The sequence below is a fragment of the Elgaria multicarinata genome, chromosome 8, assembly GCF_023053635.1.
Source record: "Elgaria multicarinata webbii isolate HBS135686 ecotype San Diego chromosome 8, rElgMul1.1.pri, whole genome shotgun sequence".
NCBI lineage: Eukaryota > Metazoa > Chordata > Lepidosauria > Squamata > Anguidae > Elgaria > Elgaria multicarinata.
In genome coordinates, this window is record NC_086178.1 from 98098477 (window position 1) to 98115984 (window position 17508).

The 17508-nt window shown below is 43.3% G+C and overlaps 1 protein-coding gene across 9 annotated transcripts in view; it reads left to right on the forward strand.

Annotated features, from left to right (window-relative positions):
* ANK3 (ankyrin 3) overlaps positions 1–17508 on the forward strand; it is a 264099-nt gene that overhangs the window by 156102 nt on the left and 90489 nt on the right. For all 9 annotated transcript variants that reach the window (XM_063133078.1, XM_063133081.1, XM_063133084.1 and 6 more), the window contains 3 exons: positions 15791–15889; positions 16011–16109; positions 17189–17284. In XM_063133078.1, the coding sequence (XP_062989148.1) occupies positions 15791–15889; positions 16011–16109; positions 17189–17284 (294 nt within the window). The remainder of the gene's footprint in view (positions 1–15790; positions 15890–16010; positions 16110–17188; positions 17285–17508) is intronic.

Here is a 17508-nt window from a genome sequence, read left to right on the forward strand (position 1 = left end):
TATGTGCAATGCTGTCCATTGGAGTTAATTCATGCGGTTAGCTGCAAATCATTCAGGACAAATAAAAGGTGCTAATTCACACGGTGCATAGTTAAATTATGGAATTCGCTGTGACAAAATATAGTGGTGGCCACCAATTTGGATAGTTTTAAAAGGGGGTTGGATAAATTCTGGCTATAGGGCTGAACATAAATGGCCACCCAATTCACAGATGTCTAATGTGGAGGGAGGATTTCAGTGATTGTGGTGGGGGGAGGATTTCCAAAAAGTTTGTTGGGTTCACTTACCATTGTCAGTGCCTGGTAGAAATCCTTTTCTTCTTTCTTTTAAAGTGCCGGCACTATTCCCTCTCTTGAGAATGCAAGTTAAGGGGTGGGTGGGCTGCTCCTGCCAATGCTAGGAGAGGGCATAGCTCAGTGGTAGAGTACCTGCTTTGCATGCAGAATGTCCCAGGTTCAATTCCCAGCATTTCCAGGTAGGCTTAGGAAAGACTCTTGCTTGAAACCCAGGACAGCCTCTGCCAGTCAGTGATGACAATACCGGGCAAGATGGATCAATGGTCTGACTCAGCTTAAGGCAGCTTCCTATGTTTTTATAACCCCCGTCCCTGATGAGTCTGTTATCAATCCCCTTCCAAAATCACCTCCCAGTTTTGCTTCCCCCTGAAATTCCCTCTCCCCAGATTCGAGCCAAAAACATCCTGCTATTTTTTTACGCAGCCCATGATAGTTCATACATCTGTATGCATCACTTGATGACTGCATCATTTGGGAATGAGCCATTGTGGATCTAGCACCACAGATGGGGCTTCTCACCCAGCAGATCTGTGTGCAGTGTATGGCCACGGCAGATCTTTGCCTCCACCACCCACCCACCCACCTACCCAAAACGAAATTGAGAGCAGCTCGAGTGTTATCTTTGAGAGGCCTGTTGGCGCATTGGTGCGTGCTGAGGGTTTCTTGAATGAGGGACTCACTTTCCCAAAACAAAACCTGGTAGTGAGATGCTGAACAGTGATTCCAGCCGGGTTGCAGAGCAAGCATCATCATCCACGTCTCAGGACGTACCCCAAAAATAAAGCTGGTGTTGTGAACATGGCCTTAGACAAATTTCCTTCCTTTTGACCATCCTAATTCTCATGCCATCCTGCAGGGGGCTTTCTTCTCCTTCAGAAGCGCAAACGCAAAAGACTAGACTTCCATCTGCATTGTTCTTCAATTGCTCTATATAATGAAGGGACAAACCTGTTTTCCACTGGCTGGATAGCTGGCCAAACAGGCCATCAGGGGACAGCAGCATGTGTGGGTCTCACAGCCCGGCTGTTTAGAAAGGGACCGGAGACATTTTAGCAGACAGGAGTGCCGAGCCTGGCTAGCCTGACGTTATAATGAAAGAGTATGACAGTGGAAAAAAGCACGCCACAGTAATAATTACCTGTCCTTGTCCTCTTATCAAAGGTTAGGAAGCAGATTATTGACTCATAAAACTCAATGACACTGCTGTTAGCCCGCAGTAGCAAAATCCATGGATGGGAAAAGAGGGAGGGAGAGAGAGAGAGAGAGAGAGAATAGATAACTACGCCAGTTATCATATATGTTTGTTTATTTATTTATTTATTTATTTATTACATTTCTATACCGCCCAATAACCGGAGCTCTCTGGGCGGTTCACAAAAATTAAAACCATTCAAAATATAAAACAACAGTATAAAACCATAATATAAAATACAATACAAAAGCTCAAGCAGATAAAAACAAAACAGCAGCAATGCAAAATTACAAATTTAAAACCATGTTATTTAAAATTTATAGATTGTTAAAATATTGGGAGAGTAAAAAGGTCTTCACCTTTCTGTTTGGCTGGCATGGCGTATTTTGGGAATATCACTATCTTGAATCGACCCCGCCCCTCTCTTTAGATGTATGCAGGCTTAAACCTTGAATCAGTTTAACAGGTAGAATAATCAACTAAGGTTGAAATCATCCATGCACATTTATGAGGAGCAACCCAGGGGGATGGTGGAGAGGCCTGCTGCTCTGCTAGCCGAAAGCGAGGCCTGCTAGCTTAGGGTGACCATATTTGGGAAACCAAAAAAGAGGACACCTAGTGTGTGTGGGGGGAAGCAGCTTTCTGAGTCCTGCAGAAAGTACGTTATTCCCCCGCCACCTTAAAGAACCCGATTGGAGGGGAGGAGGGGAAAGGATTTCATTCTGCACCACCACCATCCACTCCAATGGGGGCCTTTTCTATAATGTCCACGAATGACCCACTTTCCCCTTTAAGACCTCAATTGGAGCTCAGGGTGGGGGAATGATGTGCCTCAAGAAAGCATGTCATTCCCTCCTGCCATGCTAATGGCAGCCTTAAAGGGAAGGTGTGTCATTCCAGGACATTATTGAAAATTATAGAAAATAACCCCCTGACACTATGGAAAGAACAAAAACCAGGACAAATCCGGGGAAATCCTGACAGTTGGTCACCCTATGCTAGCTGGATGGCACCTTTGCTGCTAGAATCCCCGCCTCTGCGCCCAAGTGTGGCAGCAGAAAGCTCCACAACCACTGCTGCCCTGCTGGCGGTGGAGGCCGAAACATGGCATTCCAGTGTGTGTGTGAGGATCCTGAGTCCCGGAAACTCAGCCACCTCAGGAGCTGACATAATGAATTCTCATTGTGGTAAATGGGACTGGGGCAGGGAGCAGTGGAGGTGGGAGGCAAGGAGAGAAATCGAAGGGGGGGTGGAATGAAAAAAACGGACAGGATTTTGGTTGTGGCCATTGTCCCACCACACCTCCCCACCATAGCATTGCTCTGCCCATCAGAACAAACTCAAGTCTGTCTTCTGAATAAATGGGCACGAGACTGGTAGAAGCCAATTTTGATCAGCAAGGCAGCCAACTAAAGGCACAATTGTGGTTTTTTTAAAAATATTATTTTCACTCTGGAGTATTAGTGAAATCCGGAGTGAAGAACACAAGAATAAAGACTACTTTTCCTTCTAGCTGTGAGTGGCATTTTTTGCTGTAATTTCAATTTAGTATCTCAAAAAGGCAGCTTTATTGTGGTTTTGCTAATATGAAAACTTACTTAAAATTATTTAAATATGAAAACTTATTTAATTGATTAATTAAAAGTGTTCAATTTTAACATGGGTTAGTTAATTGCACTGTCTTATAGATTGTACTTTTGATGTGTTTTATGTTTTATTTTGTACGTAGCCTTGCAGAAAATCAAGTGTATTCAATAATGCTGTAATAGAGTAATTGGTTAAAAGGGGATAATCAGCTTAAATTCTGTAATTAGTTGACAGCTACATGCTGGTGGTGGGTGGAGCCAGAACCAAAAGTGCCCTGAGAAACAGGAAGGAATGGCAAATTAAGGTCCCTGAAAATTCTTTTTCCCAAGATAAGGAAGAAAAAATACTTTATTGCAGGGGTTTCTGGATTTATTTACAATAGCTTTTGGGTTTTTTTTGATATACTGTAACAACTCTGCCCCTCTTTGTCATTGGAATTCCATATGTCCTTAAATTCTTTTAAAGCTTTGGGAATGTTCTCACGAAACATTGGAGCAGGACTAAACTAGGCTATGCAATTTTATTTTTTAAAGGAAAAAACAACATTTAAATAGGAACCACAGCCAGAAGTCCACATTTCTGCCCAGGAGGGCTTTAGACTTGAGCTTCACATTCAACACCCACACCACCTCCAACACCTTTAATAAACCCATTTTTTAAATTTTCTGAAACCAGAAGTTCCTGCAGCACTAGATGATACTCTGAGTGCTTGTTTAGAGCTAATATTTGGGCTTCAGTGCCTGATAGTAGCAGCAAAACCAATGTAAAGACCAACCCTAGAGAGCAAGATACACAATATCTCAAGTTAATTGGATTTATAATACTTTCTCAAAGTAGAGGGCATGGCTGAAATATCTGGTGCTATTTTTATTGTATACTTTTTGTGTGACAGTAGATATTTATTTTTCCATAGAGTTTAGGAACTGTTTGCTTGGGATCAAGTATATCTGAAATGATGAAGATTCATAACCTTTTACTGGAGCCACCTCCGTACTGTCAATGAAACTTGTGTGCTGAGAAGTCTCTTCCCGAGAAGTACAATAATCAGAGTCCCATGAGGACAAATGATACTTACTTCTATCCTATGGTTGCAGTATAGACATATCTATAGGCATATATAAGGATTCTTCTAGATTCTAGAGCAATATTAGTTGTGGCTTGTGAAATTAGCCTGAAAGTGGTTCAACAGCCCTGTTCTATATGCTCACGATATTCCCCAGCTGATGCTTAGAACCCATAAGGCTGTTTGTTGTTAAACTAGAGGAGATGGAACAGGATCAAATGATTCTCAGAGGATTACAAGCTGTGTGGGTGTTTTAAAATCCCCTGGTTTCTGGTCTTGGCATAAGTTCTTACATATTCAGATAAACCAGTTAAGTTTCAAGAATGTATGTCAGTAAATAGTAGGCTGATTCCCAAACCTGACCTGCCTGAGCCTGTATCAAATTATATAGCATGATAGATAGATAGATAGATAGATAGATAGATAGATAGATAGATAGATAGACACAGACACACACACACACGAAGAGCCATGCTGGATCAGGCCAAGGGTCCATCTAGTCCAGCACTCTGTTCACACAGTGGCCAACCAGCTGTGGACCAGGGACCCACAAGAAGGATACGGTGCAACAGCACCCTCCCACCCATGTTCCCTAGCAACTGGTGTATATAGGCTTACTGCCTCTCATATTGGAGGCAGCATATAACCATCGGGACTAGTAGCCCTTGAAAGCCTTCTCCTCCAGGAATTTGTCTAACCCCCTTTTAAAGTCAACCAAATTGGTGGCCATCATTACATCTTGTGGTAGCAAATTCGATAGCTTAACTATGTCTTGTCTGAAGAATTACTTCCTTTTATCTTATATGATGCACGCTGGTCTTCTGTTGAGTCACCTTAAATAATCCTGACTGGTGTTTCCAGAAAGCTGGAGGCAGGGGGAATTCCCAACTCTTGTTTGGCTGTGCAAGGAAAAAGACTGCCAGTTGGCACTTCCTCCAAGATCTTCACAGGATACACATCTGCATCAAGAAAGTCAAGAAATTAGCGTAAGCGGAGGCGCCTGCCAAACAGAAAGCAATTTGGCACTGAAGTTCATAGCCTAAGTGGGAATCAAAGGATATCCTCAGTTCTACTGATTGGGTAGACAACCTGGGAGTTGGCTTCTTTTAATCTTACTGTTTCGACACAGCATTGCCGTTGTGTATGCTGGTCTCTGGTTTGGTTGACTTCAGCTTTTATAGCCAGAGTAGCTTCATCGTGTAACATCCATGGAGCAGTGTGCGTTGTCACGACCTATCAGCCTATGTTTCCCTGATGACTATTTTTCATCGTATAAGACATGGTTTCTGATGCAACATGACACAATGTGACTGTGAGGAACTGGAAGCTTAAGAATGTGCCTTCCAGGGTAGCCAAGCGCTGCTTCTGAATGCCTGTAGCAGAAGGGTCAAGTTTCTGAATGGGGAGCATATGGCTTTGCTCCTGGGAAGGCAGGTGCCAGTATTGCTCCCTGGGAGGCATGTTGAACTCCTGGTGGAGAAGTTGTGTCATCAACCTGCTGCCCTCCAGCCAGACCACCTCTTACTTCTTAATTGAGACGGCTTTAATCTTCAGACCAATGTTACTCAAACTTCTTGCACAACTAAATTAAAACCTTTTACACTAGGCAAGCTGAACGATGGTTCACACATGCACATTACTCACACTGACTGAAGCATCAAGTAGTATCTGCACTTGTGAATGAGCCTCACATGCAAACCACAGACAGCACTTTCCCAACACTTCATTGCTTTTTACCGCAGTTACTTCATGCAGTCAGTTGTGAGGCTTCCAGTGTCATACATGCATTTGTTAACTGTGCCTTAGTGTATGTATAAATAAACATAGATTTTATTTATGTATTTATTTGAAATTCCCTTTAGGCTGCCTTTCAGGGTGGAACCCTCCCCTGGCAGCATAAAAGAAACGATACAAAATGACAAAATCTTATAAGAACAGTAATTACAACTAAAACCAGCAGCACCAAAGTTAAGAAAATGCCAGCAAAGACAGGTTTCAGACTTTTCCTGAACCACTTGCAAAGAAGGGGCCTGATGAACCCGCAATGGAAGCTCATTTCAAAGGTGTGCGGCGACAGCTGAAAAGATTTACTCCCTTCTTTCACCAAGCTAACCATCCTTGTCGGTAGACATGTGAGAAAAGCCTCTGTTGATGATCTCAGAGGGAGGGCACCACAAGATGGCTGACTTTAAAAGGAGGTTGGATAAATACTAAATTTGAATGGCTTTAAAAGGGGGGGGGAGTGGATAAATACTAGGAGAAGGCTACTAGTCTTGATGGCTAAGAGCAATCTCCAGTATCAGAGGCAGTAAACCTGTATACATTAGCTGTTGGGGAACATGGGTGGGAGGGTCCTATTGCACTCGTATCCTGCTTATGGGTTCCTGGTTGGCAGCTGGTTGGCCATTCTGTGAACAAAGTGCTGGACTAGATGGACCCTTGGCCTGATCCAGCAGGGCTCTTGTTATGTTCTCATGTAGGGGAGGCTGCTACAAGTGAAGGCAGTCCTTGATTATTTATTTATTTATTTATTTATTGCATTTCTATACCGCCCAATAGCCGGAGCTCTCTGGGCAGTTCGCAAAAATTAAAACCATTCAAAATTAAAACCTTTAAGTTGTGAACCGGCCAGAGAGCTTTGGCTCTTGTGTAGTATAGGAATGAAACAAGCATGTAAACCGTTTTTAGGCTTGGATTGAGAGCCTGAAGCATCCCCTCATTCCAAGCAGAGACTAGAGCCTTAGCAAGACTGCCAAAATATGCAGGAAAATCCCCATGAGAAAAACCTAAAAAAAGCATCCAGATTCATCAGCCTCCTGGGGCAGACCACACAGGTTCTAGGCAGCCTGAAGGTCAAAACTGATGAGGTAATGATTAGCCAATGGACTAATCACTGGCTCCTCCACCCACAGATCATTAAAGAAAATGATTTTCCAGTAAAGAAAACCAAATCTAAGGTATCTCCTGGCACATGCGTTGGGCCAAATATTAACTGAGACAGGCCCATAGTTAACATGGAGGCCCTGAGCTGGCCTAGTCAGTTAGGATCTGAGTAAGTCCTGCATACTTTGCGTCATATAAATATAGCCATATATCAAAAACGAAAATACATATATGCGAGGAAACCACAGTGAACATATAAAAGCATATATTTTGGTGAGTGAGCAATTTCCCACTGTTATATCTAATATCTAATATTAGTTATTAGTTATATCTAATAACCTCGTGTGGCGCAAGAGTGGTAAACGGCAGTTACTGCAGCCAAAACTCTCCCCACAGCCTGAGTTCGATCCCAGTGGAAGCTGGTTCTCAGGCAGCCGGCTCAGGTCGACTCAGCCTTCCATCCTTCCGAGGTCGATAAAATGAGTACCCAGCTAGCTGGGGGAAAGGTAACTGCGACTGGGGAAGGCAATGGCAAACCACCCCACTACAAAGTCTGCCAAGAAAACGTCAGCCAAAGCAGGCATCCCTCTAGGAGTCAGCAATGACTCAAGTGCTTGCACGAGAGGTTCCTTTCCTTTCTATATCTAATAAATAATGCTTGCACATCCAGGAATGGGCCACCCGGATGTGATTGTGAGGGCTGTCTGGTTTGCATACTTGATGCATTTCTGCTTAGGAAAATATCAAATTTCTTTGACACTCTTGAGAACTGTCCCCTTCATGGTTTCCCAGCGCAACTCTACTAAGTAAGCAAGTTTCTTAACGAAGAAAAGATAATGTTATCTTGATGCAGGCTGATGAGGTAGGAAGAGATAATGGCGTTTAAGGATCATCTGCTGGTGCCTGTCACCTTTAAAGCTTCTGAGGATTCCCAAACTCCTTTCCAAAGCAACCAGTAATGATCTGATTATATTAAGAGAACAAAAGCATAAAATATGGAGGTCAAAATTGCTGTATTTTCTCTAATATGATAGAAATGTGCCCTACTATGACCTCCGAGATCCACTTACTTGTAACAATGCTATCTATGCATCAGCTTGAAGCAGCAAGGCCATGAAGACGGGTATTCTTGTTGGCTTCTGCAAGAGCTTTCTCCCACTGGAACGCTCAACCATTGCCAAATAAACGTCCCAAGCCTGAGCTCCTTTCATTAGTAGTATAAGACCTAACTGTTTTGGCTGGCCTTTGTATCTCAGGTTTAGGAAGGTGGAAACAGGTGGGGATATGTCAATGAATTTTAATTGGATGATACCTTACTCTTTTTTTTTTAATGGGTGGGCTTCTTCCCTCTTCTCTAACATACCCCCAAGCCTTTAGGATGGGGAGGGTTATACATCTGAAGGAAGGAAGGAAGGAAGGAAGGAAGGAAGGAAGGAAGGAAGGAACATTTGTCTGCAATGGCTGCCACATTTCAACATGCCAAAGGACATGTCTGTACTGGAAAAACAGCAAGAATGAAGCCGCATTAACACCATTCCCGTGGGCAGAGGGGGGCTTGTTCTCTGTGCAAGTGGTGTATCCACTTCCTCCTTCCTTTCTGTAGTACATAGAGACCCCATTGTGTGTAATGACGTTGGGCAGGGCTATGAGTGATCTGACTTAGCAAACAACCTGGCATTCCTGGGTTGTTTGCTGTGACTTCCAAACCAGGTATGCCGGGTTGTTGAGAGAGAAACAACCCAGAGCACTAACCCAACAACAAACCATACGTTAAAACTCTGGGTTGCTTCTCCCTCAACAACCGTGTGACCCCAACAACCCATGAGTTAAATAACCCATTTAGGTGTGAACCGGGCCATAGACAGAGAGGCAGTGCATTGTGTGGTATTGTGTGGATGTGCATCCACTAGTGTAGCTAAGCAATTTTATTAGTCTTGCGCGTGCCCCTTTAGATGGCCATGGGTATTACTTCAGTTGTGAACCACATAATTCACATTTCTCCCCCCTCCCCCCCCCACCATTCCATGTTTTATGACTTGTACTGTTTTCCTAGTATATTAGAGTAAAAAATGAACAAAAGTCCATTTGCCAACTCTGGTAAAATAATAATAATAATAATAATCGGAGCATGTGCAGTTTCACATTTTAAACTCAGTTAAACATGACTACCAGAGGTTTGCTTCTGCTGATGTTAAACACATTTACTATGGAATCAGCTCCGTTTTGTTGTAGAAAAGAAAAATACATTTTTAAAGTAAAAATAATAAAATGAGCACCTGTAACCATGTTCATGCCCATCCTGCCACTTGAAATTATGAAATGTGTGTGTGGGGGGTGTTAAACAAGAAGAAAAGAAGTTGCAGCAACCAGCATCAGCCTAATGGCCTGGACATGTGCTGATACCCACTCTCTGGACAGTCACGTGAAGCCCTAGCTGCACCCCTGGGCACGTCCAACCTTGACACCACCCCACACACCCCACTATGATCTTGGTTGCCATGCTCTCGAAAGGATAATGTAGTGAGGCCAATGGTTCCTGTTGCTTCCCTTTAGCCAATGTTTTGTCTGTAGCTTTTTAGCCTGCCTCTAAGAAGCAGAATGTATTTATTATTAAAGGGAAGTGAGTTTATGATTTCATAGCTAACTACTGGGAAAAGGAAACCGTTCCGGGGAATAGCTGGATGTAATTCAGTCATTTTGGACTTCCTTTGGATTAAAGCAGCCTTCCGGATCATGGTGCCCTCCAGAATCATTGGACTACAACTCCCAACATCCCCAGCCAGTATGGCAATGCAGGTTGGGGAAGGCTGCTTGAAAGGCTTCTGGTGGTTCTCACTGCAGCGTTGGGGAGCTGTTCTGCTGTTAGCTGCAGTCGGAGTGGGGGAAGAGAGCCTTGCAAATTGCATCATCTCTCCCCACCTACACCATCTCCAACTACAGCGAACAGAGGACAAATCAGAAATACCTATCAGTACTGCAGTATTGGTGAACAGCAAAGTGATATGGGAGACTTGTCGAATAGCTGTATTTTATTACTGAAATGCCGCTGTTAAGGAGCAGCCGGGAAGGGGGGGATTTTAACCCTTTCCCTACAGACATTTGTCCAGTCATAGTCACAGACACACAGCTGAACTGCTCCTCCTCACAGGGATCCAGGTGCATATTTACCCTTATAAGGGAGAGAATAAAGTCCTATCTGCTTTGGCCTTGACTAAGCACAGTGCAATGCCTCCTCCTTCCATGCCTTCAGTTGTATGTGCAGGCCAGCCAGACATAACTCTTCCCTCTTTCTAGGGCTCTGCATGTCTGCCAGCCTTTCGCTGATCTGTTGCTTTTAATAGACCCACCCACCCACAGTGGCAAGATCAAAATTTGTCCTGCACTGTCCCTGCTGTCTGGCTATGGCGTTGTTGCTGCAAAGTCCCTCCCACACAGCCTGGACTGAGCAGCCCAGCCTGCTGCTGCTGCTGCTAATGCTGGGAAGGCAGGATTCTACTTGTTACGGGAAGAAAGAGAAAGTTGAGTTTTACACCCATCAGAAGGAAACTGGGGGTTGCTTCACACATGCATCACCCAGTGACTAGAGCCCATTCTCACTTTGTATGGCTAAAAGCAGCATGAGCCTTTCTTCTATTGCTTCTTCTGTCCTTTTTTGAGTACACAGCACAAGGCAAGAGGTCTTGTGCCTCCAAATCCAATGATTTGGAAAACTCAGGAGGGGAAGCAAAACAGAAGGGCTGGACCCTATGCAAAGAGAGTGCATGCATGGCTGTTGATTCTCCTGTGGGTAAAAGGGTGTAATGCCTGCTTCCACCACATACCCCAGATCCTAAACCTGGTCCTAGAGCTGCGAGCTCTGGTCTGATGCACTTTTTTCCATAGCTGTAAAGGGCAATTATATGTTACGTGCAATAATGAAGCCAGCACACTTTTTAAATGAGAAGCAACCTTGGGAGGTTACAGTTTTGAGTGCAAGACCCGCAGCAAGAGGGAAGAGAAGCATCAAGAAGGGGGAGCCATTTTCCCACTCAAAATCTCCCCCCCCCCAAAAAAATGCTTTTCTTTCAACAGGGTTCCTGATGCAGCATTACCCTTGTCAACGTGCATTTGGATTCCTGCAATGCAGGTAGAGCAGTTTGAGGATAAAATGACAGTCAGGGAAAGGGTTAAGCATCTCCCCCCCTCCTGCTTTTCCCTTCATAATTGTGGCTTTCCGTGGCTACTTTTTGTTTAAAAAAATGTTGGGCTTTCCTTACACAATTTGTGTACAAGTGCTGTTTGCCCCTGGCTTCCCTTGGAAATCAATGGGAGATTTATGTATGACTGTAACCCTGGTAACCTTGTCTATGCATTCCAGTCCCTGGTAGTGGCGGCTGGGTCCTATTGGGTAGGGATGGTTGGGCATGCAACGCCAAGCTGGTTCAGGTTTTCTGAATTCTTCCTTGAAGCTCATTTTGCCTCGTTTGCATTCCCGAATGCAAACTTCTTTTTTTTCAATCGGAAAAATGCCCAGTTTCAAAAGTGTGCAATTGAAATGTGTGCAATTTAAAATGTGCCCTTCCTCTCCCTCCACCCCGCACATAGGCTAAAGTATGGAAATACGGATTTGGGGAGGATTTGCGCAGTTGCGCAAGTGTACACATTTGAACACGAACATAAAAGTTTGGGGAATTGTGAACATTTCTTGAGCATTGCATTCCTGCTCTTGTTTGGACATGTTGGTGAATGGGACATGTCTGAATTATTTGCGAAAAGGCACAAAATTCCCGTACTTCTCTACTACAGGGGCTGATGGGTTGGAGAATAGTGCAATTGCTCGATATTCTACTGAGGTTGCTGGAAGGGGGCAGGAGACGGTCATGGGTGGCACTCAGCAGCTGCATGCTATGCTCTGGAGCAAATGTACCTGGTAGTCTGTGGGGAACTCTCTGCCACAAGTGGGTGGTGGGTTGCTGCCCCACTTGCACCCAATATAGAGCAGCCTCTGGTTCCAGGTTACACAGCCACATCTTAAACCAGGAGCCCATTGAGAGCCCTATGATGTGCAACGATGGTTGTACTGTTCAGGAAGGCATGGTCTTCTTATTCCAGTCAATTAGACAGGACAATGTGTTCCAGTGTTCGGAATACTCAATTCCATGCATCCTCTCGGCCTGTTTTTCCATCCTCCTTGTTAGCCAGCGTTCTGTGGCCACTGCACATGTTTGGTCCTCCTTGGACTGCTTCCCCGGCCCCGTTTCCCCCACACCCTAAATCTTTTTCTTCTACTTGGTAAACAATGTGCTTTCCTTGATCTTATTGGATCTTCCGCTTGTGCATGGATAGTAATTATGCAATATAAAAGGCAGCAGTTGAAATAAACAACATAGAATCATAGAATAGCAGAGTTGGAAGGGGCCTATAAGGCCATCGATTCCAACCCCCTGCTCAATGCAGGAATCCACCCTAAAGCATCCCTGACAGATGGTTGTCCAGCTGCCTCTTGAAGGCCTCTAGTGTGGGAGAGCCCACAACCTCCCTAGGTAACTGGGTCCATTGTCATACTGCTCTAACAGTCAGGAAGTTTTTCCTGATGTCCAGCTGGAATCTGGCTTCCTGTAACTTGAGCCCGTTATTCCGTGTCCTGCACTCTGGGAGGATCGAGAAGAGATCCTGGCCCTCCTCTGTGTGACAACCTTTTAAGTATTTGAAGAGTGCTATCATGTCTCCCCTCAGTCTTCTCTTCTCCAGGCTAAACATGCCCAGTTCTTTCAGTCTCTCCTCATAGGGCTTTGTTTCCAGACCTCTGATCATCCTGGTTGCCCTCCTCTGAACGCGCTCCAGCTTGTCTGCGTCCTTCTTGAAGTGTGGAGCCCAGAACTGGACGCAATACTCTAGATGAGGCCTAACCAGGGCCGAATAGAGAGGAACATAAAGTGGTGCTAACCAGCATACAGTACTGCAATACTGAATGATAAACAGAAATGGGGTAAACGATTTAAAGAAACGTTTTATATAATGTCATATTAATACCACAATATATTTACAATATAACAGAAGGTTAACAATATCAATCACATGATTTTTAGTGCTCTGACCACACAAAAGAAGTTTATAATTGCGAGACACTTGTAAACAATGAAACATAAAGTTGTTCACAGTTAAACAAAAATAGTTTATAGTTGCAAGGCGCTTGATAGAAAATTTGCTTTACTTGATTAAACAAAAGTTATTTATAGTTGCGAAATGCTTAGTAGGAAACTTGTTTAGTTTATGGTTGCGAGATGCTTAGTAAGAAACTTGTTTAACAGGCTGCTGGCTTAATAAACCAGTTTCACTTTAAGCTTCTTCAGCTTCGTCATAGTGTTTTTGGCATGGGGAGAAATTAAAGGTTTATTTCCTCAAACGGAACAAAATTTATTATCATCTGTAGTAGGTATTCACTCTTGACTCTCAACCAAAGCACGCCAAATGCTCCCGAGTGGTATATTCTTGACCAGCTATATTGTGGTACTATTATGACATTATATAAAACGTTTCTTTAAATCATTTACCCCATTTCTGTTTATCATTCAGTATTGCAGTTTGTATGTTGGTTAATACCACTTTATGTTGGGCATGGATGGTGCCATTTTGGCTACATAAGGGCCAGGACACAGAGAATTAAAATCGCTCTTAGTATATAGGATAATGTCACTGCTTATACTGTGATAGTCCCCAGAAGACCTAGACAAAGAATTATGGCTCCCCATTATGACGGACATCATGAGCAGGCATTGTATGAAAGTGTCATCCTTATTTCTTACACGTCTGTTGTTATTATTTTTATCCTGCCCTTCCTCCGAGGAGCCCAGGTTGGTATACATTGCCAGCTTCTCTTTTATCTAAGCGGTAGTGATTGGCACCCAAGATCTCCCACTAAGCTTCGTGACTGAGTGGGGATTTGAATTCAGGTCTCCCGGTTCAAAGCCCAGCTGTCTATCCCCTCCACTGCACTGGCTTTTGTAAATCCTTTCATTGAGTGAGGTGAGAATTGCAAAGTGTGGTTGTGGCCCTCAACCCCACTGCTCTGGAACAGTTCACAGAGGCACCGCTCCTTTTACTCATTCTACTGCCTGGTTACAGTATTCTTAGGAAAACTTGGAGGGAAAAAACATTCTTGATTTTGTGCTGACAGCCTGAGATCTTGATTATAACTGTTATTTTAAATTGTTTTAATGAGACGTTTGACTCCTGCTGCTTTCTTCCTTGTCTTAATTATTTTTTAAAAAAATGTTTGCGCTTTATTGATTCGAACATTACGTCAAGGATATTTTAACAGACAGGCATCACAAAAAGTCATATTTGTATGTGTCCTGCTGCATAGTTGGTGGCATATGAAGATGAAACCAGAACCAGCTTTCAAAACACGAAAGCAAGGTAGCCTCTGGCTTTGCTTTACATATCTCCCAGTTTCATTATGAAAGGCAAACGTCTATTTTTGCAGAAAGGAGGGGAAACAGATTCAAAACATAACCCTGTCAAGGGCCTGGGTCACAAATATTTTCCCCGTATGGTCAAGCATGAAACAATTGTTCTTTAAAAAATTAAATTTGTGTTGCGGTCCGTGCACTTCATCAGGCTCCCATATGTGCATCATTTACAGCAGGGGTGGGTGGGCAACACATGCAACCCCTGTCAGGCCGCCAAACTCGGTGGCAGCAAAACTCTTTCTTTTCTTTTCTTTTTCATACAGCGCCATCAGTGTACATGGTGCTGTACGTAGTAAAAGAATAAAACAGCAAGACCCTGCCACATAGGCTTACATTCTAATAAAATCATAATAAAACAATAAGAAAGGGAAGAGAATGCACCAAATAGGCCCAGGGGACAATAAAACTAACAGTGTGAAAGTAAGAGCAAAGTCAAGCTCTAAAAGCTGTAGAAAAAAGAAAAGTTTTCAATTGAGCTTTAAAAACAGTAATTGAACTCGTGAGCCGCAAATGCTCTGGAAGAGAATTCCAGGCATAAGGGGCAGCGAGAGAAAATGGACGAAGCCGAGCAAGAGAAGTAGAGACCCTTGGGCGGGTAAGAAACATGGCAGAGCGGAGAGCACAAGCAGGGCAATAATGTGAGATGAGCGAAGAAAGATAGGAAGGAGCTAGACTGTGACAAGCTTTGAAAGTCAACAGGAGAAGCTTAGATTGGATTCTGAGGTGAATTGGAAGCCAATGAAGGGATTTCAGAAGTGGAGTAACATGATCAGAGCAATGAGCCAAGATGATGATCTTAGCAGCAGAGTGGTGAATGGAAACCAACAAACTGATGTGAGAAGAAGGAAGGCCAGTCAGAAGAAGGTCACAATAGTCCAGCCGAGAAATAACCAAAGCATGAACAAGAGTCTTGGCAGAAGAGTCAGACAGAAATGATCGGATGCTGGCAATATTATATAATAAAAAATGACAGGTCTTAGCTACAGCCTCAATATGAGGAGTAAAGGAGAGTGAGGAGTCAAATATAAAAAAAATTAGACTGAAAACAAACTGAATTTAACCCTTAGAATACTACAGAGCACTTTGCTGTCAAAATATTTTTCTTCCCTGGCGCCTTGCAAATTGTGCAGCATCCTATGTGGGTGGTGGGTGGTGGTGTCTGGCCTCCTGAAATTGCTCACCCTTATCTTACAGAATCAGGAACTGTGGGTATATATCAAATACACATGGGAATGCATAATGTTACCTTTCCAAACATATATTAATTCTCTGTTGTCGTCCCTCCCCACCTCTTTCTCTTGTGTGTGTTTAATTCCAGATGGGATACACTCCATTACATGTTGGCTGCCACTATGGAAACATTAAGATAGTTAATTTCCTCCTGCAGCAATTTGCAAAAGTTAATGCCAAAACAAAGGTGAGTTTCCTCCCTTCTCTCACACACCTCCCTCCTACCCCTTTGTGTTCATTCTTGATTTGGGGGGTGGGGAGAAGTGTTCTCTTTGACATTCCTTCTTCCCGTTTTCTCTCCTGTCTAGAATGGCTACACCCCTTTGCACCAAGCAGCTCAACAGGGGCACACCCACATAATCAACGTCCTGCTCCAGAATGGTGCATCACCCAATGAACTCACTGTGGTAAGAGAGATGCAAGAGGGATTTTATCCTTGGCAGTGGTTTTCCTAGCTTATATCTCTTTTCCCTCTGGTAACCGCCGTTGTTTCACTTTGATTATATTAATTTTATAGAAGTCCAGCAAGAAAAAGAATGGTGGGAGTAGAATGGTACAGCTAGCCTATTCCCACATGTGCCTGAACACTCATAGACACACTGTTATTCTGCCGAAGCCATGCATGTTTGCCTGCAGCAATCACTAATTGGAAATTCACTCGTAAAGAAAAATCGAAAGGCTAATTTACTTTAGGCTTTCTCCAAGGAGTAATCTCCCAATGTATCCCACTTGGCAAAGCTGTTCCCAGCTTCTCCTTATACCCCAGAAAAGTAACCTTTAGCTGTGCATTCCCGTACTCCTGCTCGGTGTCAACCTCACATATCAGAGTCATAATCACCTGGAGTCTGGCCCAGCAGGCCCTTGGTAGAAGTGTCTTGCCTGGTAGAACTCAAGACATAAGTACACTACAAATCCAAACTCATTTAACAATCATTTCTTCTTCCCAGGGAACTCTGGTAAGTGTAGTTCTGTGCAGAGGCAAGGGAATTCTCAGCCCGCTCACCAAACTACAATAGCCAGGATTCTTTGTGGGGGAAGTCATGACAGATGAAGTGGTATAAAAATAATATAAATTTGTAGTGTATGGATACAGCCTCAGGTAAGTCTTGAGATACTGTGTTTCCATCGCTACCTTCTGCATTGTGATAAGAATTCAGAGTATTCCCTATCTTGGAATTGGCTCTCCATTTTGGATTTCCCAGCCACCCATTGAGTTTCTTGTACATATTAGTTACAAATTAAGCAATGGCCACCTCAAACACCTATGCTTGCACTTCAGCAAAATCTGAATATTGGACACTTTGCTTTTGAGGCAATGTAAGCAAGACTTAGATCTTCCATTACTCTCTAATGTAAATGTTTCAGCGAAGTTAAGTACTGGTTGAGACACATTTTATTGAGTGTTAGCAAGCTGTACGTCTAGCTATCGCTTTAGCTGTAGATCCTGTTAACATTAATCTTTTTGATGAACTTTTCCATTGTCTAGAATGGGAATACTGCCCTTGCCATTGCCAAACGACTTGGCTACATTTCAGTTGTTGACACCCTAAAGGTAGTGACAGAGGAGACCATGACCACGATTGTAAGTATCTCTATATTTCAGTAGTATATGCAATAACAGATTTTTCTTTGCCAGAGATATATTTGACTCAGTACAATCAAAGAACACTGCTTTGCTCAACCTAAAGGGCTGGGCAACTTGCCTTCAAAGTTATTTCATGCAGTGTCTGTTACAGACCTGAAACTCTCTCTTGTTATTTTTGTTAGAAGATAAAGTTTCTAGAACTCATTGTTGTAGAGCTAAAT